The sequence below is a fragment of the Lissotriton vulgaris genome, chromosome 3_1 (assembly GCF_964263255.1).
Source record: "Lissotriton vulgaris chromosome 3_1, aLisVul1.2, whole genome shotgun sequence".
In the NCBI taxonomy this organism is placed as follows: domain Eukaryota; kingdom Metazoa; phylum Chordata; class Amphibia; order Caudata; family Salamandridae; genus Lissotriton; species Lissotriton vulgaris.
This window is the reverse complement of record NC_141689.1, coordinates 1,017,861,231-1,017,888,845: the sequence shown is the minus strand read 5'-3', so window position 1 is coordinate 1,017,888,845 and position 27,615 is coordinate 1,017,861,231. Positions and strand designations below refer to the sequence as shown.

Below are 27,615 nucleotides of genomic sequence, written 5' to 3'. Positions count from 1 at the left end.
CAGCAGTTAATTAATTTTTAGTGATCAATAAATGTATTTTCTATTCTGTTTCTAAAATTCACACAGATTTCATTACATTTATTAAGACTTGGTAAATGAATTTGTTTCATCCGAAAACAAACATGTATTTAAAAAGAAATGTAACTGGACAATTTTTTTTGTTTTGTTAAACAGAAATGACAATTATGGGTACATAAGTCATCTAAGGTTATGACAAGAGTTGGTTGAACTATCACTTATTAACAAGTGATACTGCTTCCAGAGATCACTAACTTTGTGTCTTGTGACTCCAGGCTGTCCATGTGGACACAGCTGTGGGCTGAAGGGAAAGCAGACCTTTGTTACCTCAGTTCGATACTAGATTTGCAGTCTCTATTTAGAAATGCTGGAGGTTGATTTACATTTGCATTTGTGATTTCTGACTATAAGACACCCCGTATTTGCTGCTTCTACCTGCCTAGGTGCAAGGTCGTGGCTCACAAAGAAAATGGCTGTTCTGATGTTGAACCATAATGCTTTTATTGAGATGAGAAACCCACACCCCACTATCTGCCTTGCCCGTCCATTAGATTCTACATACAACTCAGGAGCCATTTTGGCTACACAAAATAGTGTCTAGTGTACTAACTCACAAAGCCATGTAGCATGCTTTATAGTAGATTATTACACTCTGATATTCTTATGAAGATGATTGAGGCACTCATGCTTGTGTATAAAGTTTATTTCTGAAGCTTGCCAAAACCTTTTGAGTGTACTAAAATTATATATATCATATAAGTATGTCATATATGTAAAGGCCATATTCATTTATTCATCTGCTGTTGTGTCATTCACATTTTTCTTCCACACTATACAACATACAGCATGGGACAATGCCTCCACCCACTTCAGGCATTAGATTACGTTACTGCGAGTGACTGCATTCTTTCCTTTCACATGGACCACATCCGTGCACAAAGTAATTCCCTTCATTGCCAGGGCCACTGTGACAATGTGTGCATTTTGAGACCAACAAATCTTTGCTTTTGTTTGTCTTTTTATATTTTCGAGGGCTTGACACCTCATCCAGCAACAACATTATAAAAGAAAACGAGCATTGGCAATGCTAAAAGGCTTGTAGCCAGCGCCAGACTATGGACTTTGCAAATGCTTGTTGATTGAGTGTCTGTGTCATTTCAAGTAAGGTTTTCAGACTTTAGAATTGTGTTACATTGGAAAACAAGAATGCCCTTAGACTCCAAGCTTTAGGGGCTCTTTTAAAATGTACACTTTCAGTATGCATTGTTCGTGATTCTCAAGAAAAAGCCTCAATTGAACAGAATCTACTTCTGCTAGTGATCAGGTTTGACTAGCAATCATTGATAGGCAAGTCTCAGATACAGATCTGTTCTAAAGCTTTTGAGGATGTAATCAGTGTCGACTCTGTTAGCAATAACATACTTCCCAGAGGAACATACCCTAAAAACCTAAAAAACACAAACGTTATGTGTCGCATTCAAATTCTTGCACATATTACGGGTGGTATTACAATGTTCCCTACAGATTGCAATCAAGTATTTACATAAAATTCCATATACGAAATCTGCAACTTATGTTGTTGCATTGTACTGTGAATGTTTTGTCATTACCAAACAGGTTCCAGGTGTCCTGCAAGCAGTTTAACTAAAATATAAAACGAGGAGTTCAATTACAATGATTGAATCAGCCTGCAGCCAACCCTAAGCTCCCTTTGAGAATACATGTCAGTGGCACTTCTTGCAAAAGCAAGGTGTGCTTGAGATGTAAACAGCTAACACTAACATTTGAGAACAGATCTGTGGCGGTGAATGTGGGCTGTCATTGGGAAGGAATCAGAAGGGGGGCTCTCGTTTAGGGGAAAATGGACTCCTGTTGGTTAGGAATCAAAACTATTTCGAGATTGTGCAACTGAAACCAGGCCTTGAACTGCTCACTTTTCCAGACAGAGCCTCTTCTCCCACTCAAATAGCCTGCGCAGCCCGACCTCACCCTGCTCCCTGTTTCTATATTTACTCCTAAGCGCACAGATGCTGTATATATACACACACTTGCTAAGCTGGCGCAGTTCCATGGAAGGGGCAGGCGTCCATTAAATGCCAGTCAGGGGTATTAAAGCTTCAGAAGTCAAAACAGACGAAAGCGAGAGCAGGCGATAGGATGGCTGCAGCTGAGGCAACGCATACTAGCGACAGCCTTGTCCCGATGAGGGTTGGCAGCGCGACAACAAGAACAGCTTGTTCCTTTTCCTGTAAGCTTCACTTTACCTCAGAAGTGCGATGGCCATCGCGTAAAGCTATGGCGGCACACGTGCTACTCTACTGAAGTTTGGCCTGGCCCATGGTGCATTTACTAGTGGTCTATAAGCTTCCATCTTGGCGGTGACATTTCTGAGCATGAGACAAGCCAGCCATGAAGTTTTGCAAACTTGTGTGAACATTTTTGAGTCTCAGTCTTCTGGGAGCAAGATGTGTATTAATAACTCATACAAGATCCTATTCGGCGCTTGTGTGCTTTAAGGCATCTATTTTAATAACTCTTTAAACTGTAGCTACCAGGAGCAGTGTTGCTTTAACGTCTGTCACTCGGTTTCTGAAATATTTTCAGACTACCAATGTTGTTTTTCTTTATTAAAGCAGTCCAAATACAGTTAGGCAGCATGAGCATGAGTATGCTTTGCTTGGCACTAGGCAGACCTAGAGTGGCAGTCACACAGCGGCGGCTTCTCTGTTAAGTCAGAGGAGCGTTGCCCCACAGGAAAAATAAAATGATACCACAATGTTGGTATCATTTTATTTTTTCCATACTTACCCAGTTTTGTATTAGGTGCGGGTGGTGTGGGGCTGGGCTGTCAGCCAGCAGGGGTAGGAATGGTGGCCCCTTTCTAAGTGCGCATGATGGTTTGTCCGGCCGTCGTGTGCCGGCCAAACAGTCATGCGCACTTTGCATGTTCTCCACCTGGCTGTATTGCAAGGCCAAGTGGAGAACATGCACAGGCTCCCTCTGCCTGTCTCAGTGCTGAACCACAGCTCAGCCACAAACATGGCCCTCCTCTTCCAAACCTAGGTCTCATGACTAGATAGCATATTCTCCTACAAATAGGGCCCTCCTCTTCCAAACCTAGGTGTCTCATGACCTGATAGAGCATTCACCCACAAACAGGGCCCTTCTCTTCTAAAACTAGGCCTAATGACTAGATAGCGTATTCACCCACAAACAGTTCCCTCCTCTTCTAAATCTAGGTTTATCATGACCTGATAGCGTATTCACCCACAAACAGGGCCCTCTTCCAAACGTAGGTGTCTCATGACCTGATAGCGCATTCATCCACAAACAGGGCCCTCCTCTTCCAAACGTAGGTGTCTCATGACCTGATAGCGCATTCATCCACACACAGGACCCTCCTCTTCCAAACCTAGGTCTCATGACTAGATAGCGTATTCACCCACAAAAGGGCCCTCCTCTTCCAAACCTAGGTCTCATGACTAGATAGCGTATTCACCCACAAACAGTTCCCTCCTCTTCCAAATCTAGGTGTATCATGACCTGATAGCGTATTCACCCACAAACAGGGCCCTCTTCCAAACTTAGGTGTCTCATGACCTGATAGCGCATTCATCCACAAACAGGGCCCTCCTCTTCCAAACGTAGGTGTCTCATAACGTGATAGCGCATTCATCCACACACAGGACCCTCCTCTTCCAAACCTAGGTCTCATGACTAGATAGCGTATTCACCCACAAACAGGGCCTCCTCTTCCAAACTTAGGTGTCTCATGACCTGATAGCGCATTCATCCACAAACCGATCCCTCCTCTTCCAAACCTAGGTCTCTCATGACCAGATAGGGCATTCACCCACAAACATGGCTCTCCTCTTCCAAACCTAGGTGTCTCATGACCGATAGTGCTGTCATCCACAAACAGTAGAACTAATCTCCAGTCATTTCATGCTAGTTTGCACATGCACAGATTGTGTAGTTAGTGCAGGACCTTTGTAACTTCGGCTCCTGGCTTCTCTGGTAAAATTCCTTAGTACTTCATCTGTTTACTAAGTATTGCAACAGAGGCAACCTTTACATAACACAATGTACAAAGCAAAGAATTAAAAAAATGAAGAAACTTTCCCACACATGCACGGTTTCGCAAGACAAGGAAATCATTTGCACCTGGAGTCCGATGCCATGTTTACAGTATTATTTTAACAAACAATTCATACACCTCATATAAAATGCTGTCAGACTTGTATAAGCAGGCTCGCAAAACACCTGTGGCAGTGAGAACAGGCTGGTAAAAAACAAAGCTGGAGTGATTTAAGGTCAGCACCGCCTGAAAGAAGGTATGGATTGGAAATGTGGTAACCGAAGACGCCTGTGTTGGGAAACCGGCCTTTGTGTTATTATATGTGCTTTGTGCGCTGGGCGCACTGATTGACAAGACCATTTCACCGGATTTACGAAGGAACACGCCGTACCCTTTTCTGAATGGTGAGGGGTGAAGGTTGGTTGTAATGGTTACATCCTGTCTGGTCAAGCAACTGGTTATTTACAGCCTTGACACATTCAAGTAAAAAAACAGGAGTCTGGGTGCTCCCACGGTATGTCTTCTCGTTGAATATCTGCCATGTACATATGTTGTGATGGGTTTTCAGTGAAGAGATGGAGGCGGTCGCAATTCTTTTGTGAGTCAAATTGTAGCCGACCTGCTTTTACCCTCATATACTGAGGTTATGATTTTTGTAACAGCCTTTATCTTGAACTCTAGTGCCTGTTGTGTTGAAATAATGCTTGTATTTAGAAGATATTGAACATTCCTTCGAGACAACATGTGTTGGCATGCATGACTCGGGTTCCCTGAGGTCCAGTGACCAACTGCATCACATTCAATGCAATTTTATTGTCTATAGGGCCTTCTCTTGTGCCGCCTCCCATTATTTCTGCTCGTGCAGCTGGGTTATGCCAGCAAACTCGCGATCGGGATCCCCCCAGCTGTTAAATTTTTGAATAAGATGTATATTGTTTCTCAGTGCATTTATTTAAGTTTTGGGAATTAGCGCATTCATTTAAGTTTTAGGATCTTCTGCAGGCGTATCTAGGGTAGGTTCCGGCTTACCTTACAATTTGGAAGAAATTTGTTTGGAAAATGGAACCATCACATGTCAGTGTTATTCTGCTTCCTTCACCAGCCATATTTTGGTATTGTGAATATAGAACACACAGTAGAACACATTATCTATGTTATTCCTCTTGGGGATCACCCAGCACTCTACCCTCAAGCTGTGCCATCATTTGTTTAGTGTGCTTTGTGCCTCTGGGCCTTGACAAAGGTATGGTTTTGGACTCTGTATGTCTACCTTCTCCTGGCTGGGCCTTTTTATTCCCTACTTCACACTCTTTGTGCTTAACAGCTGTTCACTGCCACGTTCTTTGCCTGGCCAGTGAAGGCAGATGGTCCTCGTTCCTACGCGCGTTCAGCCCCCCAGCTGGCATTGGTGCCAATTCACATATCGGCAGGTGGAGATACCATCTAATCTAATGGAGGTCTCCACACAGAGCTGAAGCACAATGTTCATCCCAGCATATGGGAAGGGCTTCTGTCTGATCCCAACTTCCCACGGCAGCAGATTTCACACTGTCAACACTAGTAAGCGGGATGCACATCATGTCTGTTTAGTAGTTATTTGCATGTTTAGTGGCAATGTGTGTTTCGTGCTTTGTGGCCCAAGTTCCCTCTGTAGACAGATGCACGGGAGCATTGTATGTACAAATAACTAGTACAGGCAGCGGTTTGATTGCACAGTGATGAAACCAATGCTTGATCTGTAAGGTTCAGGGTTAGCGCATATCGATCAGGTGTGATTCATCAATAACGATCATATCGAGAAGCGGCTTTAGAGTAGTGAAGGCAGGTAGCCCTCTAGGAAGAGGAAAATAAATTGGGAAGAGCAAGTTTGTTTATGTAGTGTGAAATACAAGTATCTGGAGTTCATTTTTTTACATCTGCCTTGATAGCACAGCAAAACCCTAGCAATTCGTTGAACTATACAGAGAGCAGACTACGGAGTGTTTCTCTCTGATTGCATGCTATTGGCTGTTTTGTGTATCATTCCTCCTCCTACTGAGTGCTTGGATTTTAATGGATGAAGGACAATTTTACATTTCAAAAATACACTCAAGTATTTCACATTCAATTCTTTATCTCGTGGCTGCATTGTATGCGTTTTTCACTGCAGCTGGCATTTATTTAAAAAAATGTAGGGACTGATTTATAGTTTGGTGTACACGGAACTCTGATGTAAATGCATCGGAGTACCCTGTCTACCAAATCCTCTGTCCTCCCACCTCATTTGAGAAGAAAGCCTCTTCTGCCTTGGTTGATCAATACACAGCATGAGACACCATGTCAGCCCACTTCAGTCATGGGCTAACTTACTTGGAATGACAGTATTATACCCTTTCATGAGCAGCATACCCACACACAAGGTAGTTTCCTTCATTGAGGAGGACTACAATTGCACGTTTTCATATAAAAAAATATTTTTTGTTTTTAGCCTTTTCCAGATTGATGAGGGACAGGTACCTTGTATAACAATAAAGTTTGCAAAAACCATAACAAAGCCTAACAAGCACCGACAAAGCAAAAAGGCTCACTGTTCCACTGGAACCAAGCTACACCTGATGGAAGACCCCCCAATCAATGTGAAACCGGTCTTAGTTTGCTTATACTCCCGTTCAAGGGAGGACCTGGCCTGACATTGGCCAAATTGAGATACGGCCATTGGAGAAAGGAAATTACGCTGTCCACCCAAATTAGGGTGGAACAGTGTAATGTCTTTTTTTCTATTCCGCACAGGGACAGAATACAAAAATAAGACCCTTAGTCGGGAATCAAAATGAAAGGAAGATCTACTGGCTTTACCAATGTTGTTTTTACTTATTTTGACAAATATTGATGCTAAACGATAGACTGAACGATTAGTGCGCCTGTGGTGATTCATTTACTTTTTTAAAAGCATAATGCAATTATGAAAAACATTTCCAAAATAGCAGATTATGAGTATAATGTGTAAAAATATTGTCAGTTCAGCCATCAGTTCATAAATCTGTATGGAAAACTGTCCTACAAAGACCCTTGCTTCTTATACTCAAAGCGCTAGCTTTTTATTTACGTAGTCCACAAAAGTATATGAATAAATGGGTTTGAAAGAGAGAAGAGGATGAGAAACGCAGAATAAAAGATGGAAGGATTATTGGAATGACATGTGACTGCTTTTGAATATGGTGTTCGTAACTTGAAAATGTTGATCAGGTTCATTTACACTTCCATATTTTAACTTTGAGTATGTATGATACGTGTCCACACTCATCAATTACAATAATTTCTGGTTTGAATTTAAATGTTTTGTGATTATCAGGACATATATGGCTAAGCAATTTGTATCTCCCATGATCATAAGCGTTATCTTTTTTAGTAAATGTGAATCTTTATGTCAATAATTTTTTTTGCACTACATCGGAAATCTAACACACAAAGAGCAAAGGGTTTGCTCGTTTGGATTGGCAGTCTCGGCACAGGGGTTGAACGGAGAACATTGATCATGTCATGTGCAATGCCATATTGGATATCACATTTAATGTCCTCCACAATGCACTTGGGGAGAAACATTTGTTTGGTTCGGAATAAGAAGTAGAATGAATTGCCTACTGCAGTGATCAGTCAGTTTGAGGGTGAGGGACGCAAATTGTTTCTTCGGCGACTGCAGATCACTAGTGGAGAATGTGTTGTGTATGTGACAGGGTGTTTTCTTGAGCCGTTTTCCCTCTCTCTTTTCACTTCAGCAGCAGCCTGTGTTGGATTACAGTAATTCAAGGATTGGGTGCAAATATGCATGGCCTGCTCTTGGCCTAGTGGCTTGCTGCCTTGCTTCACTCAGACCATTGATCGTGGTGCTGGGACTCACCATGCAAGCTAAGGAGTCTAATCCCCTAAGCTTTGACTAATGGGTGTGGCATTCAATCCCAGTTAGAATGTAGTAGCCAGGGGCCTAGCCATCATTAGTACAGTAAATACAGTGGTCTGTGGTGCCAATTGTTTGTAGTGCAGTGGCTGTCTTTTAGTACCAAATTAAAATAGGGCCCTTGACATTCTTGTGAGATCACTGTTTCATAGGGCCTTTTTTGTTTCCTGAAGTCACTGTCCACAAATATCCAGCTTTGGATTGTAATGTGCACGAGCAGATGGATACATCATAAGCTTCCTTGCCATGTTCATCATGTCTCACCTGCTAAATTATACATTGTTTGCAGTTTCATGAAGGCTGTTTATCAAACATAGACTATGAGCCCAAAAGCGCTGGGCGTAATGTAGGTTCATCAATGCCAGTGTAGTATACAAGTCTCAGAACTGTTGTAAATGTAGCACATGAACATTAAGTATCTTACAACCTCAAACTCACACTGTACCTGCCAGGTGCCAATTCACAAATATCACACGTTTACTCTCACACATATTCACAAACGTATGCACACTCATGTTCAAACATCCTCACACACACACACCAAAACACACATATTAGCTAACTATGGCACCATTAGACTTGGTGCAGACATGATGTGAGGGCCACATTCTTCATTGAAAGTACTGTATTTCCTAAACCAAATAACAAAGTCAGCAATGGTGTAAAGACTAGTGGGGCTCATTCACATTTTGCTCATAGGTTTTGTAGTCACGGGTGTCTAAAAATGTAATTTTCATACTAAATACTTGAAATAACATTTCTATGTGAATGCTGCATGTCACCACACCATTCATTTTGTACAAGTAGACCCCATCATTTGTATTGTACTCAACTTGTTTACTTCTACCGCAGGTCTTTATGTTATCCTTCTATGAAATGTGACACGTGTTTCACTATTGACATATGATTCTTATAGTGGGACCGGATGGCCATAGCAAAAAAATAACATATTTGTACCCTTACATGTTGTTCTTTTATTAATGTTACAAAACTGTTCTGCATGAGATAGTTACCAGTTCTTCTATCTCTTCCCAGAATCTGGACAGTCAGATAGTCCAAGCCACAACGATCCTGCCAAGAATCTGCCAGGTAAGGCCACTTTCTCTCACAATATGTTTGTATTTAACTAGGACGGTATCTCTTTTGCTGAGCTGTGTATGGTATGCTACCACAGTACATAAGCAAATGCACATTTATCTCCTCTTTCTCCTTCCAAGGAATCCTCCCAAACTAGTTTTTATGTCAGATGGGTCCTGACCATTCGTTTACCTAAAAAAAATCCTAGGTTGAAATGTAGATTAATCAACATCCTTAGTGATTTAATTTTGTCATCTTTACTTGAGGTTCAAAAAGGTACAAGAGATCACGGCCATTATCCCACATAATTAACTTCTACAATTATCAAACATTGTTTGTTGACAGTATCAGGTCTACAGTATGGAATATAGAGAACTTTTCTGGATGAATTATAAAAATAAAATATAGAGTGATAAAGCAAGAAATATACAAAGTACCCAAGTAAGGGGTCTATCAAGTACAGTCATGAAAGAGACGGAAAACAAATCTTTAATCAGAACATTATAGATTCCGAATGACATTTTATTGAGATAACTAAACTGTTTTAGGTATCTGTGAATCAGTAATTCTGGGTTGTCAGGAGGCTTTGGACCCTTGGTCCTTCAGAGCCAGTTTTTCAGTTGCAGTTCCTGCCGTAGGTGGTTCTGATGGTTGCCAAACTATCCTTTCAGCTGTTCAAAATATTTAAAGGCACCATTCTGTAGTGGTTTGTCTATGATCAGTAGTCCTTTGCATGACCATTCAGGCCCGTGAATATGGTGGCTTCCTATTTGATTGCTGCTTTGTGCCAGACTGAGGATGTTGCATGTCGGGAGCTGCCCACTTTCAATGAGTTCGGTCTCAAATTCTCCTTGTCTCTGCAGAGGTGGAGCTCTTGGGTAACAGGATGGATTCCTTTCTCTGTAGTGGACCGGTTGTCTAGTCAACACTCAATAAAGACCTAGTTCTAGGTGAAAACTCGGTTGGTACGTTTGATGTGCCCCATAATAGGAGGCAATGTGAGGTAGACATGGTCCTCCTTATCCTGTTGATGCATATGGTTTGGCCATCTTGAGTCTCGTTGGAATATTGCCCATAGATAGGCTTTCAGTTCCCTGTTGATCCTTTTTAGGGCTCGGGCCTAGCGTACACTGTGCATGCACTGTTGCGCAGCAAGAGTCCTTTTCCCGGCGGTTTTGAAAATGGACCTGGAAATTCCACGCAGCTAGTGCGTGTTATTTCCAAGGTCCATTTTCATTGGCCTTCACGTGCATGCTGTTTTTTAACAAAACACGCAATAGGCCATAGGCGGTCGCATAGCTCCACCTATGGCCCATTGGTGTCTGTTACGCGCACCAGAGGCCATATGTTAAGCCGCGATAATTCAAAACATATGCTCGCAGTGGCGCACGCGCACTCCTCAGGCTTTTTCTTTTTTTGTAGTTAGCCAAAAACACAGCACACTATGCAATGTAAAAAACTGAAAATAAGTGGCAATCAAAGTTCGAGATAAATCATGTTAGGGCCTAATCTCACACTATAGTATTACACTTCACATGAACAAGTGGATATATGCCTCTGTGCTCTCATACTATGTAGAGCGGACCGTAAAAGAAGACCAAGCTTTGCGAGGTTTTGCTCAAGAGTAAAATCCTATTCATGTATATATATTTTTCATAACCGTATGCTCCGTCACTTACTTCGTGGAAGTTTGCCTTGCTAAAGATTTGCCTAATCTCTGATGTCCTTGTTCATGGCTGGGATTGCCAAATGTCAAAACAGCATGTTTTAAAGGATTTCCGGCTCAAGGAGGCCATCGCACACGCTTGTGTGTGAGCATGCCCATCATGGAGCGGGAGTGTCACATGATGTGTATATACGTGTCCTAAGGATTCTAGGAAAAGTTGTCCCGTATGAATCAACATTGGACCTCTGCTCTGTGTCGTCAGTGAGTGAAAGAAGGGTGTGTCTTGAAATGGCAATTCAACCAGTGTTCTCTCCAATATACTTTTATATTAGATACCTGGTTTAAATAGTAAATTGTTGCAATGAATAATATACTGCAACTTTGACACCTCCTACTAACCACCAGTGATCTTATTTAAAGGGTGGTGGGAAGTAGGCTCTTTCTGAGGGGTCTCTGACTGTCTGGATTCTCCTTCGGGATGCGTTTATGTTGTATGAACCCTTTTCCCGAGCCGCTAAGGCCATACCAGTGTTGTATTCCTCTTATTTAGCAGCCCTACACTTTGGAGCATTACAACTATTCCATTGGCACTAAGCATCAACCAAACAATCAGCTACCTTGTACTAAAACTTCCATAGAGCACCACTCGAGTGTTCCCACCTCAGGTGGATTTCCGCAGCTCCTTGACAGCATGAGTGACAGCAGAGGGAGAGTGCTAGCATGAGTGACAGCAGAGTGAGAGTGACAGCAGAGCGAGAGTGACAGCAGAGCGAGAGTGACTGCAGAGTGAGAGTGACTGCATGAGTGAGAGTGACTGCATGAGTGACAGCAGAGTGAGAGTGACAGCAGAGTGAGAGTGACAGCATGGGTGAGAGTGACAGCATGAGTGAGAGTGACGGCATGCGTGACAGCAGAGTGACTGCAGAGTGAGAGTGACTGCATGAGTGACTGCATGAGTGACAGCAGAGTGAGAGTGACAGCATGAGTGACAGCAGAGTGAGAGTGATAGCATGAGTGACTGCAGAGTGAGAGTGACTGCAGAGTGAGAGTGCAAGCTTCCACCAGACACACACACCTCCAGCCGGCTGTGCACGCTTCCACCAGGCACACACACCACCAGCCATCAGTGCACAATTTCTACAGGCACACACACCACCAGCCATCAGTGCACACATCAATTGTTAACGCATCCACAATTAACTATAGTAGCAATCGCAGTATGGTGCACTTTACTTTTAAACATATTCATCTAAAGAGCAGCATGCCACCATTGCTACAATTCCAATCCAACCCACATAATTCCACTACACACCACATGCATACACTCCATAACACATGGGTAAAAGACATTGCCATTTACAATGTCATTAGCTCTAACTCAAATAAATCCGAGACCTATTGCATTTTCAATGCTTGTTTCAATTGTTCATGAATGCTTAGCTTGCTGAAAATTTTTCATAATTAAACCCAGGCGGCACTACCATTTTTATTGTTTGGACTCTGCCCTATAGAAATATTTGTAACTTTTCCCTTTTGGCAAAGTCTTTGATTGTTTTTTTGCCCACTAGATTCACAACATGTTCCTGGATCTAGTATTTAAGTTCAGTCTCAGAAATATACCCAAATATTTCATTGTCTAGGGGAGACAATGAAAGGGTTGTCTAACAGGGCAGCGTTTCGCACTGACTGCAGTCAGGCGCATCTCCTAGTTTTTAAACTAATTAAATTTTTATGAAGACAAACTGGAAAAAAGATGTCCGGAGGTTCGACCTGTGACAAGGCCCATTTGGTGCCTTTAAAAAAAAGGGAAGGCACTTTCTATAGTCTCATTGCTAGAATTGTGGCCAACGTTTTAATGTCTGTATTTATGAAAGAAATAGATCTGTAGCTGACACAGTGTTGGCAGGTTTGGGAATCAATGATCCAGTGGCTCTGTCCAACACACAGGCCCACTTTACCAATCACATAATTGATTACCTTACATAATAATGGCACCACTGTGGTCACTGCAATCTTGTAGAATTTGATGTGTAAGGTATTTATCCCCAGGAACTTTCCCAGTAAGCTGAGATGTCATGGCTTGGTAATTTGAAATAGCATATAATTTCGGGAAAAAATGTGATAAATTATTCAGATAGCACCTTAGGATGTGTTATGGTCTGTCCCATGATGTTTTGCAGCACTGGGATTGTGAAGGTTGTGTCTAACTGTTTCAGCTGCAACATTAGTAGGTGGCTCGCTTTCTCTACTTATTTATAGTGTTTTATCTTAAGTCTTGTCAGAGAATAAAATAGAGTTTATAGAATATTTAGTTTAGGTCAAGGTGAAGGCTTTCAGAAATTGGTGTAGTACTGTAATATTTCATGCAAGATTGTACCTTCTCGTTCAGGATCACTTATTGCTTTTCAGTCTCCTTTGTGGGTTGTATGACACAACCACGCATTCATTTTCCATGTGTTCTTTAACAATGCGGGCAGAATAATGAATGCGTCTGAACCACACATTCCATTTACAACGCAACGACAGGGGGGTGCGGGACTTTGGAATAGTAAAATTTACTATTCCAACTCCAGTCATCGTACAGTAAGGAAAGCGTTGGACTTTAAAGTCCAACGGCACTTGTCCTAACGTATGTCGTTGTAACGACTTGAGTTGTAAATGTAATGCGTGGTTCAGATGCATTCGTTATTCCGCCCGTGTTGCAGAGAACAGGTTGTTCGGTGGTTGGTGTATTTGCTGTTCTCCTCCTTTGCCTAACTGCTAAGTCCTTCATCATGGAAAACAGGCTTTAGCAGCTGCCCATAGGACTTGGTGAGAAGACCCCAAGTGCTTGGTCCAAAACGTGGTCCAGGACCATATTCCAATCCTTCCCCAAACTCCTTTCCCAAAGAGCCAAATTCTATTAAAGATCTAAGAAGTCACTTTATGCCTCTGGGGGCATAGACAGAGCCAGTGATTGGTGGTATTTTTATATCCAAAGCTTCATGAATACATATCTTTCTTTCACATCTCGCTGTGCCTTAACAACATGCATCACTAGTCTTTTGTGGAGAGGATGGCTGCTCCTCTCTTTTTAGGTCGAGCCTCCCTGCTCGCTCTGTTAGGCATGCTCTAATAGAATATGCTGTGGAAGCCCTGCCCACTCTCCTCACATATTTTTCATTGGTTAGTGTCATTGTCCTTGGTAAATGCTGTTTTCTGATTCATTATGAGGCTTGTTAGTCCCTCCTTGTTACTACCTTGTCGCCATTTGTTACCACTCATAAGGACTGGACCTGCTTTATCTTGTGTGTGAGCAATATTTTTGTTATTGAAACTGATCGGGACAATGACGGCTACTTTATTTTGTTGTATTTGCATGTAGAGCGTGGCACCCGCTTCAGGGACACCGCGCTCAGTTTATTATTATTTTTATTTAATACTGAGCGCGGCGCCTGCTTCATGAACCCCGCGCTCTGCAATGCAACAGGTGTTGTTTTCGGTATTTTAAATGATAATGCTTTTTATTTTATTTTTTAAAAGGCATTGGGATTTACAATGTCAATAGCTCAAAAACACGCAGTTGCAAGACCTTTTGCATTGTAAATGCTTGTTACAGTAAGCAGCTCTGACTTCAAAGCCAATAGAGTGCATTTCAGGACTGGAACAAATGGAGATGGATACCACTTCAACCTCCCAATCCCTTTTTAGTTTCTCCAAGTGATAAAGAGAAGTCTATTGCAGCAGAACAAAGTCTGGAAATTTCAAGGCTATGCACAATAGCACTTTTTTCCTTTTGACAAAGTTTGAAGAGGCTATTGACATTCACACACCAGTTGTTGAATTGTTCCGATTGAATGGACATGGCGTTATGTTTGTAGGTCTAGGAGAATTACACGTATCTGCTAGGTTCTTGTTCAACCTTGCTCTTTGATGAAGCTCGGGAGTGCTGTATGGTTACCACAATTCACGAAAGAACAAGGAGCAAAACAGAAATACAAAATCAGAATGCAAAAATGTAAAACAGAAAAAAATTGCCTAGACTGCTGATAAAATAATCAACGCTCAGTAGCTATCTTTATATGGACAGATTTTACATCCTTACATCCAGTGTCTTTGTCATTCCGGATTCTAATACTATGGGTTTCTTTTTATTCATTTTATGTTTCTATTTTGCACTGTTGGCTGCATCTTCCTGGATAAATACTTGAGGCTAGACCCTCCTAAGATTTGCAGTCTGCTCATTTCAGTGGAGATCTGGATTTGTATTTGTTAATCGGAGGAAGCCCCTCCGAGCATCCACACCGAAATGTGAATGACCGCTCTTCGATGTGGGATGCTGGTTGGTCTCTGTCAAACTCTGCTTTTCCCAGGGCTTGTCCGTCAGAACAGAAGTATGTGCCTCAGTATGGAGGCATGAGGGCAAGGTTTTCATCATCACCCAAGAAATCTAGGGATTGTTCAAGAGTACTCGGTTCATAGTATCCAGGTCTGGCTCTCAGTTGTTACCAGCATTCTTTCAGAGTTACCATGTTCAACCTAATGTTCCTCTGTTTCAGTACTGGACTTGAGACCAAAAATGTCTTCCATAGTAAATTAGTTTTATTGGAAAATCAGCTGCAAATGAACAATTTTGGTTACCTTACTGAAAGGGGTCATTTGTTTGCCATTTATAATAAAGTTGCCTTGTCTGCCTGTGTTGTAGTGAACAAGCGGTGGAGGTTATAGGTGGGTAAGATTTGGTCTGAGCATGGGACTGCACACTAATGGGCACTCTGGAACTCAAGGCATGAAGTGGACATCAATATAATCCTAGTGTGTCGAGATGAACCTGTTCAAGAAGGATAATACATTTGCTCCCTCTTCTTCTTCTGGGACACCAAAATTTCGAATTCTCAAGCACCTGCTGTGATCTTCCAGGTCCGCTATTTTCTTATGCAGGCTTCACATTTCCTGACTCCAGTTCAGGATGGCTAGCAGATTCCCATCATTCTCATCCGGCCGCTTAGTGTTGCTGTCAAAGGTCTTCTGGAAGCTAGTGATGTCCGAGCAAATATTCTTAACATCCTTGTTGGTTTCCAGTGTGGCTTGTTCAGCTGCTCAAATTGATAGTTTAATTGCTTGCAACTCCGAGAGGAGAGAGTCTAGGACAATGTTAGGGATAACCATAATTGAAGAGGCACCATTTGTGTCTTTAGCCTTATTGGACAAGGCTTCAGAAAAAAGCAGCTGGTGCGGTGATTTGTGGCCATGCATTAAATATGATCTTGGAGATTTGTCACTGTAGAGGTCACAAAGAATGCAATTACAATTCTTGGTACAATCGTTTGTGTGTTGTGGTATGATGTCTGTCTTCCTCCACATTCAATGTAAAGTGAATTGAGAGGTTGTTTCGTACAGTCCTGATTGAGGATTGCAGGTTACTGTATTGTCTGACAGGAAAGACTTCTTGTTGGTTTTAACCTGGGACAGGCCATGCAGGTCACGGTCTTAACTAGTGCAGTAAAGTGGTTTTCGTTCCATTGGGGAGGCTCCCACTAGTGAAAATAAACAAAGAAAGTGGAATTTCTATGCCCTTAGCACTCAGAGACTGTCCCAATCCAAGATGGCTGGCAAAACATTTTGCGGTACCATCACTGAGAAAGACTTATCGAGGTCGCATACAGTCTTCGGTGTCAGCGTGCAGAACCACCTCCCACTAGACCTGTTTGGTTTCGAATCCCATGCGGAGGCAGACTAGCTTCACGAGCTCCCAGGGGCAGCTCACTGTGGCTGACCGAGAGGCAGAGCAGCACCAGCGCCCCTCTCATCCAGTCTGAGTGAAAGTATAGGCCGAAGCTCAGTCTCTCCTGTTAATGATGCTCCCCCCATGTTCCGGGGTGAATGCACCTTCCTGTCTAGCCAGAGGCCAGGTTTGCGGCTGAGGGGGCCGTCACAAGCAGGCCTGTTTCAGCCTATAGTATCAAGGTTTGCTTCAATATGAAAGCCTCTGCGGATGAAGCAGGACTTTGGAAATATAGTGCATTGGAATATTATCGACATGATTCCAGCATTTTTTGTGAATGATCAAGATGCAACAAAGAGCTATTAGTTGAATGCTTCCTGTGATTAATTTTTTAACCATGTTTGAGTTATCCCATCATACTTACTTTAAGTCATTTACTGAAATACATTATCTGGCAGCATTCTGTAATACTTTGTATTTTTTATTTGTCACTTGTCACACGTATCGCTTGTATTTAAAAATCTGCCTCTTTTCACAGAATCCAGTTTCTCCAGGAAAAATAAAAAATCAGGAGGCAACAAAAAAATAACAAAAAAGTGTGCTATAGAAATGAATCAAGCCATACCTTTCTGACAGTGGTACACCTAGTCTAATTACTGAAAATAGGAGGATATTAGAACAGTTATTATAGAACTAACTACACATGCGAAGCATAATGGTGAACCGATCATTCACCCGTGAGCTATGGATGTGTTATTTTCTTCAGCCACATTTCTCGTCTCCCACCAGCTGTTGGGACGGAGTGCCCCAGCCGCATGTGGATCTGGAACCCTGCTTACAAAATTGGTCACACGACATGCACAGACCGTGCATGCATGCCTTGACCTACGCCTGCCTTGGTTGACCAAAAGCTTTTTCCTCAGAATGGGTTGAATTACTACCTTCACCCAGAGTTGCAGAATACACTTTCAGTGGTGGCAGCATATCTGATTCCTGAACAACCGAATGGCCGGGCTGTTTCCCATGTCATAGGGCTGAAGCCTACCGGCACGTTTGTTAAAGTTACGGAGTGCATTCGCAAATCGCTTGTCCAGCATAGGAAGAATGGAGTGCTGTGAAGTCTGCACATGTACATGCGTTTGGTAAATGCTTGTATGTATGTGAGCTTGATTTTGGGACGCTCAGGGCCAAGAAAGTATAAGAGATGTGGATTGATGACATTCCTGAGGCTGGGAGGAGAGCTACACAGAAAGGGTAGCAGTGCATCCCCTGTGCACATCATCAGCATCTTATGATTCATGAAGGGTGCTGGGCAGGGAGGCCAGAGCACACTGAATATGGTAGATGGACAGATTGATCAAATACACACTAAAGGAGCACAGAATCATAAAAGATGGGAGGCTTAATCCTTTGAACCTTTGTGCAGCATATGTCGCCGGAGATTGACATCCAGGTGTAACCTCTTAGCTGCATCCTTGCTCTGGTTTGTGGGTCCCTCATTTCTGTGCCACCCCTGCTGGAGCAGACTGGCCCCAGGACAAAGAAGAGAACTGAGGAGTAGGCACTTCAAAGAGTGACACCCACACCACAAATTTCAAAGGGTCATCGTTAGGGCCATAGCCCAATAGTATCAATTGAGAGCCATTGTCGTTGGGTGACGAGAATGCCACCCAATTGCTTTGTCGGATCGTCACCCAAGGAACCTAGTGAACTTGTGAGGATCACCCTCTCCCACCACCTGCCAGGAGAGGGGGGTCTGCTCGACTCCGGGGCCCCTGACTGTGACCCCGTATGTGCACCATTAAGCCCATTGAGTCCAGGAGCAACTTACATGCAGTTGACCACTAGACCTGTACGCTGAGGAGGATTGTGCAGGATCAGGAGGTTCCTGTCTTTCTGCCAGACTGCCAATTCCTACTGAAGGAGTTCTCCACTGCTTGAGAATGTTCCCACGTCGCCAAAGGTACTCTGCCTTGGCACCAGGCTTCAGCACTTTAGTCACAGCGCTGAAACTACAGGAACCTGTGCCAGAGAGTATGAGGGGACTGGTACATTGTGGCCACTGCCTCAGTATTGGGCTGGACCTGATTTAATGGGATTGCTGGAGGGTGCGTTGAGTTGAGTGTTTACACCTACACTGGCACTCTATCTCCCCCTCAGAAGCCTTGGACTGCTCGACCCACGCTACCACTGAGTGTCAAGTGCTTATGGGCAGTACTTGGTCTAGTTGCCCAGAGCTCACAGTAGGCTGGGCCCCACCACAGCAGGAGTAAAAGGCCCAATCACCACGATGAGACCCAATAATCCCTGCCTGCCCTGTGGCCCTCTGTAAGGAGTTTTGACCCAACCCTTTCTCACTACTCCCATTTCTTACCTCCCTTCACTTTTTCAAGGCCATCATCTTTTCAATATTTTTTTATGTACTTTCGACTTTTTTATCCCTACAAAGGCGATTGTGCTGAATGCTAAATTAGAAAATGTATACTGCTACTCAAAATGGAGAAAATAAGACTTTTACAAAATGTCTTAATATCTTTGCATAACCTCATTTATAGTAGGATCGTCACATGAAGCAAGTTTAGAAGAGAGGCCCATTAATTTTCACCTCATTTAAGCCACAGTCATACTTTGTGACAAGACAGGAATATGAAAAGTGTACAGGAAAATCAATATTTTCATTGCGGGTCTCGGGGGAGGGGGATATGTATTTTGTGTTTTTTAAATCCGTACCCTAAAGGGCATGAGAATCTCTTCGGCAGGCCCTATCACCCCATGTGGAGGTTCTAAAAAACAAATGACCCATGGAGTCAGGAGAGGAAGCATTTAGTTTTAAGGTCCAGAGGTCAACATGCATATGGAAGTTTGAGTGTTCATACACCGTTTACTTACAGTGTAAAGTACTTGGTGGGGCCGAGCTTGGTAAAAAGCTTAGCAGGGAAAGGGCCTTTCCTGGCACCGGAAGGCGTTGGAAGGGTTTAAATCTCAGCCATACTTTGACCTACAAACATTTACTTTCACGTTTCACTTCCTGACTGTTTAGGATGTGTGTGATAAAACTACACGTTTCACAGGAAGCTGTTATTTTTATCATTTTTATCATGTCCACTTGGGTCTGGTTTTGGAAGTGGAAACAGGAAGAAAACTAGCATTTATGCTCAATTTTTCCAGTTCTTATTTTATTAAAAAGCCCGTTTAACCACTCACTTAAAAGAATGAATGTGTTTTTGTCGTGTAGCTGTAAATTTGTTGTCAGCCATAGTCAGTGCTTAATTTGCAAAGAATAAGTGCCAGGGCTGGCGTCACAAGGCCACTGCAGCTTGCACCACACATGGCTCCTGCCATGCTGCCAATGATAGTAGTAACTTAACTACTAACCATCACACACAAGGGTGGCAATTCAGACTACTCCAGGCACACAAAGAATGGCTTGGGTTGCAGGTAAGAGCCATTTTTAATGTACATTAAATTAATAATTAACTGTTGTTGTCATCTCCAAATTGTCCAGACTGTGCCACCTTGTGGAAGACTGTCACAGGCCAAAAAGACCCTTGGTGTCATGCTTCATCATTGGGATCTTCGCACCACTCTACGCAATGCGGCGTGCTACTAACCAGCGACTACGCAGGAGCACTTTTATAGTTTGGCTATGTGTGGTTCGTGTGAGGTTTTTAGTGTGTTAAAGTGAGTGGTGGGTTCTGAAAAGTGAGTTTAAAAAGTACCTGGCACGTGAGGTCTACAAAAAACTTAAATGGGCCCCTGGCTGGTACTGATAAAAGGGTAGGTGTGAGGTATTTTGTATGTTAATGTACAACACCTCATATGTGCGTCGTCGACATGTTTGGAGGCTAGGCTTATTTTTTAGGACGGGGTGCACAGATCCCCACCTTATACACGTCCCTCTGAATTTCCGGTTAAATTATAGAAAAGTGATATTTCAAAAAGGCTAATATGTGCCTACTTGTCTGTTCCAAAGTTTCTACAATGAGAATTTGTTGCCAAAGTGCTTGTTGGCACCATGAGCCTCCAAAACGGTGGGGTTGAAGTGCTCTTTGCACCTGCTACAGGACAGTTGCTGCGCCTTTCTTACTCCGACCATGGAGTAGTGTGCTCCCCACCATCGTAGGGACCACTCTTTAATAAAATCTTGATGTGGATTCTTTATGTTTAACTAATTCTGTAGAGGGAGAACGGATCCACTTTTTCTCTCCTCTCCCCTGTTGTTATATTTAATAGACTGTCACAAGCACCAGTGTTGATAATTAAGTGCCAGTGCTGAGCACCGGAAACCACTGGCTCAAATTAAGCACTGGCCATAGTGTAGAAATACTTTTTAAAGCTATTTATGTGACTGAGTTCATATATCAGATACAAAAAGTCTCTACATTTATCACCATTAGCAATGGGATCCTTCAGTGTATTCACTATCATCACAATTATAATTTTTTTTAAAGCAGCGATTGACACTCAGCAGAGCGTTTGACAACCAGGGTGTGTTTTAAAAAGCTTTGCTAATTATATATTAGCCTCCAAGTTTTGCTTCCAGTGGAATTGTATTATTTTGTTACCTTAAAAGCCGCTATTATTTTTCCTATGTAATTGAAAGCCTTGTTTGATTGTGTTTCCAGCTGGTTTATTCCATCTATCTTTCGAGGCCACACTGCTCTTCTGCTAATTAAAATGGGTTTCTTTATTGACTCGGGCTAAAATTGTAATTTGTATGTTGCGAGCAATACCTAAAGGTAATATAAGTATGTACCGAATTGTCCCTGCCCATGCCAGCCCAGAAAAGAGTAAATCCATTTTCACCAGATTTTGACATGTGGGGAACAGCCCGACATTTTAGGAATAAAAAAAGTCTGAAAATAAACCATTGGTAGCTGTGGCACGTCTGGAACATAAAAGAGGGACTCATGAAATACTGCAAGGACCTTAAAGAGCTATATTCTGAAGCACAATATCTCTGTGTATACCGCATACCATCTACTGTGAAAGACTGAAATTACTGTAGGGAGGATGTCAGGCTACTAGAGTTGGGGTTACTCACAAAGTCTTATACACAGTGATCCCAAACTGAAAGGGCGTTAGTCAAGCCGGCTGTCACTTTATATTCAGACTAAATTTAGCACTAGACCTGTGATTCTGACTTGCTTTGACAGAGTACATGAAACTGACACAGAACCTGCAATGTTCTGAGGTCTCAGTGTAGCCCAGGGTTCATACCAGATGTTTAGCATATCCCCATTTAGATAAAAGTAGTTGTCTTAAAATCTGGCATGGATGCAGCCCTCCAAGATCGACTTTTGAGAACCCTGGACTAGCCCGCGACTGCTTCGTCATCATCAATGTCCGTTCATTTCAGGCCACATTAAAATTTCTCCTCTGAGCTAAACGCTATTCGCATGACGCATGGAATAGAATATCAACGTTGAAAAGGCACGCCCAACCTGTAGATTATAATCTCACACACAAAGGGTGGTTTCCACACAGACGCACAGTGTGGCATGCACTTGAGACAGGTTTCGATCTCCTGGTTAAGTCACCAGAACAACCTGCCTATCTCCCGATGTAGTATTCTCACAGTGTGGTGCAATTTTTACTTCTCTTTTGTCTGCACTCTTCTTTTTTCCTCCCTTTCTATAAAACCATTAATCTGTTGTTTGCTGTAGACATGATTCCCCCTGTGTAGTGGAAGGAGTGGAATGGCGTAGATGAGTTCTTCTGTGGTGTTCTGTAACTGACTTCCCTCCAACATTAACACATTGTGCAATATTGAACTTTAACACACACACAAAAGCTTGATTGATACAGAGATTTGACTTTGCTTTCAGCGTCGCAGTATCTGAGGCATTTCACAAAATCAAATGACAGACATGGGTTCATTGCACCAACCTCAAAATTCCTTCAGGTGCCAGCCACCCACCCCCCCCTTCCTTTGTGCCTCTACTGATGACGAATGTGTACAAATGGTTAGTTTCTGTTAGTGTTTGTTACTCTGGCATGTTGCCAGCAGTGTCAGGCAGTATAAGGCAGGAAAAATAATCGTTATATACCATGCCCGACCACAAATTATATCTATTTTACATTGTAATTGGTAGCAGTGCAACTGATCTAGGTAAAGTTATCCACAAAACCAAGGAGTTAAAATCTATACAAAAACAGCTAGCCGGGAGCCCCGGCTGTATGATGTTGCATTCAGGATTTAGCTTCTTCGATTGGTTGAATCTCAGAAGCTTTCGTAGGACATTTAGGGGCATCATTTACAAATAATTGCCATAGGGCAGCACTGCAAGTCTGTTTGCTGCGCTGCCCTACGCCAAATCGAAAGGGCTGGAGTGCACAATATTTTCGAGATCCAGTGCATTCCTGTCCTTTCGGCTGGTGCTGCCGCACAACATGGTGCCTAGTGCCAATCGACGCACCTGTGCACCATAGTGCAAGGGTGTCTGCGTTGGCTGGATTGTTTTTGTGCAGGAAGGGACACCTTCCTACACAAAAACAATCCATGCAGCAATCAGAATGTAGCACATAAAAAGAGGATAAAACGAGGAGAAATAAACATATTTCTCCTAGTTGCGCTTGCCCTGGGAGGCGTGCAGTTTTGATGCATAACCAGGTTTATAGATCCTTGTAAATCTGAGAATACATCAAAAGCCATGGGTGTAGCGTGGGAACACCCACCGCAATACCCATGGAACACCTCCTTGATGCATTGTAAGGCAACGCAGCGGCTTGTTTTGCGTTGCCTTACACCACATCAACAAGGCCATCAAAAATCGAGCAAAGTGGCTCATCATGAAAAGTGACACACCAGTGGCACAAGGGGCTTCTAAATAAGGCCCTTAGTGCACCTTATGCACTTTGCAAAGAACCCACTCATTCACTGTGCTGTTTGCTTTTTGGTTTTATAATGCTTTCTAAATAGTCAACTGCATGTTGGTTTATTTTGAGATATAAGCCAACGAGAATGCAGCTTTGAGTATGCAGTAGATATTCTGATAGGTAGCCAAAGCACGGTGGTGTCCAAGTAGCAGAAGTGGCAGAAGGGAAAATAAGGCCGCAGCGCCATTCTAGTATAGAAATAAAATGATTCCTCTAATAATTTTTTTTCTGCTGAGGACCTGATTGACCTGTTTTCCTTACCCAGAGTTGATCGATCATTGCCACTCAATCTAAAAAAAACAGCAGATGGAAGAAGACTTGGGTCTTTTCCTGTTGGAGTCCTCGGTCCTCCACTCCCAGGCATTGTCTAGCGCTCATGTATTCGAAATCCATCACCTGTGATTCCGCTCTCATTTAACTGAGCTGATTTGGGATGCAATTTACCTTTAGCAGTGCATCCTTTACCACCATGGTCACAGGCAGGAGTGAGGCAGTAGCATGACAAAAATGCTCCCCTGCCCCTTCCAGAATGGGTAGCATAGCACTTCCAGTGGTCTCCGCCCACTCCTATCCCTTGAAAATTTGTGTCCTACATGTTTTAGTTACATTGACTTCTGAATGGTTCTCCTCTCCACTGCCATCTAGTGACACTACCTGATAATCACTGAAAAATGTATAAAACTAAAAGAACCGTACCACTCCCGACGCCCTCTGCACAATAATAGACAAGTACCAAGCCATGGGCTGGTTTATGCTTTATCACCTGCAGAGAAATACTTTGGCACCCTGCAGGTTCCTTGATGTGGGTCTGTGGCTGGAGGAAGGTGTTCTGTTTTTGTTAACTGATAACGGTGTTCTCTCTTGATACAAAGCAAAGTGTTAAGTGTACATGTAACTTTTTTTTTGTTTACTACTTTTCTGCTACATACCATTTTTACTGCTATCATGCACTTCCCCGGTGCAAGAAATGGTTGTCATCAAAAGGTGTTATGCATCAAATTAGAACATTGAAATGTTGAGAGCGACATTGAAGACAATGGAATAGGTCTGGGCTTATTATGGCTGGTATAAGCCCAGACCTCCAACAATCCAATGTTTGTCTTTCTGTTTCTCACTTTTTAATTTCAAACATTCTATCCTTAGTAGGTGGAATGCTCTAATAGCCTTATAGACCTTCTGCCTTGAGCTAGACAGATTGTTAAAGGCCGCCTCTCTTGTTATAGGCCCGAGCCACTAGAGTTCAGGGCCTTTAACAACTGGTATAAACCTCGGCAGTGGGCTATAAGGCTATATTAACTTACCTATTTCTTTAGCTGACCCTCTTCAGAAGGATTTGGCCTTTCCAGATTGCAAACAGAAGCATTTGGAGAGTCACATTTGTTATGTTATGTTAGCAGTTTTATAAAGCACATGGTTACTCCATATGGAGTGTCCCCGCACTAGGCTACCAAAGAAGAAACCCCAGTCTGCTGTCTACCACACTGATTCCTTATAATCGCCTAAAGAACCAGGTTTTGAGCTTTTTCCAGAAAATTGACTCTGCACCTTCCAGTCTCAACTCCAGTAGGAGGGCGTTACAAGCGATATGTGGCTGTATGTTAAAACTTAATAGCAGCAACAAAGTGTGCTTAATATACCCATCAGTCACCTTGTAAGCCACTACTGGACACATCAAATATAATCAAATTAACCACTGGATAACAGAAGTAACTGTGACAGACTTCAACAGAGCAACTTAAATGTAATGCTAGCTGAATGAATCCTGAAAGCCACCTTGCCTTTATTCTGAATGAGTTCAACCACAGATGTGCCCTTGGATGGAATAAGGAATCTGACAATACCCAGCTAGGGAGAGGAGTTGGCCTAACGGCTAGGGCAGTGGACCTCGAATCTGGGGATCTGGGTTTGAGTCTTGGCAACGAAGCTGAAAATCCTGTGATTCTGGGCAAATCACGTAATCTCCCCTTGCCTAACAAAAAATGAATGTGTCCTCATGTAATGCAACAGATGCTATGTAAAGCGCTCTGATACCCGATTCGGGTCAAGTTCGTGCTATATAAAACTCAAAAAAAAAAATAAACGTGTAAGTTAGAACTGTGGTAAAGGTCTGTACTCCATCTTAAACATTACTGCATATTGCTGTGTACGGACAATATAGTGAAACATCGGGAAACCACGGCTGACTGCTTGATAAAAGGGAGGATAAAGGTAGGGCTAAATATCTTGAAATGTATGTGTTGAAGAAGAAAATTATGTTTCTTGTGGCCAATTTTTCCCCATTGAAACCTTTTGTTTTAATAAAGTCTTCTGCTAAAAATACATTGTGGTGCAAAATCCATAAAAGTCACAGTTCATTTTATTCTGAAACACTCTATTTATTTATTTATTTATTTATTTATTTATTTATAACGTTTTCTATAGCGCAAACTTGATCCCGAGGGATATCAGAGCGCTTTACAATTTGAGGGAAAGGAAGATAACAGTTCAGTCCATGAGTCAAATGGGAATATAAAACAGAAAGTGAATCAAATAGGGCTCACATAACAAAGCCAGTTGCAAATCCTAGGGGTCAGCAAAGAATGAGCTAGTAACTGATATATAGCGACATAGGAGGAGAGCAAATGATTCAACAAGAGAGGAAGAAGAGAAACGAAAAAAATACATGATGAGCATCCAGCTATGGGCTTAAAGGAGTATGCCCAATGCATTAGAGCAGAAAATAGCCCATCCTAATAAGATAAGAACTTATTCTTGAGGAATCATTGTGCTCCCAATTTGAAAGCAACATTGGGGGAGATTCTACGGCTATGGCTCCTCTGGACAGTCTACCTCAGACAACACCTTCCACCGCAGGATCAAGTGGTCAAGACCGCTAACAGAATATAGTCATTATTTGCTCCACTGAAGTTAAGAATCACAACACTGTAGCCAGTTTACCACAAATGGCATCTATTATAGATAAGGAATACAGCAATCCTTGAGGAGGCACATGATCTCTTCGGGAACTAATGAGTATAAAACAATGAGCTCCGCCAATGTTCACCGAAGCACAGACAGGTCGCCTTTATGCTTGACACAGAGGAGTGATCAGGGGTCAGTTCAGGATGGGCCTCTGCCAGGCCAGAAGATCACAGGAGATATACAGGCCAAACCCTTTAAGCATGCTTGACGCCTACTTGTTCACCCAAGATGCGTCCTGTAGGTATTGTGCAAGTTGTCACATACATTCTCCTCCCAGCAGGAATGGTGATCCTCAGATAGTTGAACTCCACTTTGAACTGCCCGTAGTCTTATGTAGATCAGTCCAGTCCTGGTGGTCTGAGGTGCAGGGAGTCTTATATGCGTTCAGCAAGGGATCGCCCCCTTTGGGTAGTGCAAGGGAAGGACAGTGAAATTACACAGTAAATGGGCCACCAGTCACAGAAGTGTGAGAAGGCCACACATTACTGAGCACCGCTATATTCTTGTTAGTGAAAACGCAGTAGGTTCCCTATCCCAATAAATACGAAGCCTAACACATTGAATTTGAAAATTTGTCAACTTCATACTATTCCACCACACAGCCCTATTCCAAGGCTAAAAAATGTTCACGGCAATCAATGCTGTTTCTTTCATTTCGCAAAGGTTGTAGACAGTGCCAGTTGGAATAATGAAAAGGAAGGGTTACGGGAAAATGCTTATTCCGGAGAACCCGCGTTGCTGGGAACAAAACATTTTCTAAAGTGTTTTCAACTGAAAAATCTTTGCACCATTATTGCAGTCGATACTGGTATCAAAGGCGATGAAACAGGGAAACGTGTGCCAAAAATGTGCGTTGAAATAAAACAAGCAGAAAGAGGACAGGTTAAATAAAAGAGGACTTTTAGAGAAAAAAATAATCTCACAAAACACTACATGAAAACACTGGGAATCGTGGTGAGCTCTGCACCTGTCTGTGCACTTGGTCGTGCCACCTGACACATTCCTTCGGAGCTCCCATTTACTGTGGACTGGCGACACCTTTCCCAGCAGGTTGTGCTTGTTTTCTGCTGACGCTTTTTTTTTTTTTTCATGGATCACGTTTCTCCAACCCGTTCATTTCCGGGTCAAACTATAAATCCTCCCGTGCCACCTGCTCGGAGCAGCTTTCACCTCCCTCTGCTACATCGGAATGCGGGGCTGCGCGGAAACAATGGTCCGCCCGAGACTGCGGCGCTAGACGGGACGGTGTGGCACGCTGGGCGAACAAGCAGCCTATTCATGGCAGCATAATTGCCCAG

At 42.7% G+C, this 27,615-nt stretch overlaps 1 protein-coding gene across 4 annotated transcripts in view; it reads left to right on the top strand.

The window, feature by feature from the left end:
* Positions 1-27,615, top strand: part of NFIB (nuclear factor I B) — a 364,276-nt gene that overhangs the window by 157,363 nt on the left and 179,298 nt on the right. For all 4 annotated transcript variants that reach the window (XM_086961396.1, XM_086961395.1, XM_086961397.1 and 1 more), the window contains exon 3: positions 9,066-9,119. In XM_086961396.1, the coding sequence (XP_086817522.1) occupies positions 9,066-9,119 (54 nt within the window). The remainder of the gene's footprint in view (positions 1-9,065; positions 9,120-27,615) is intronic.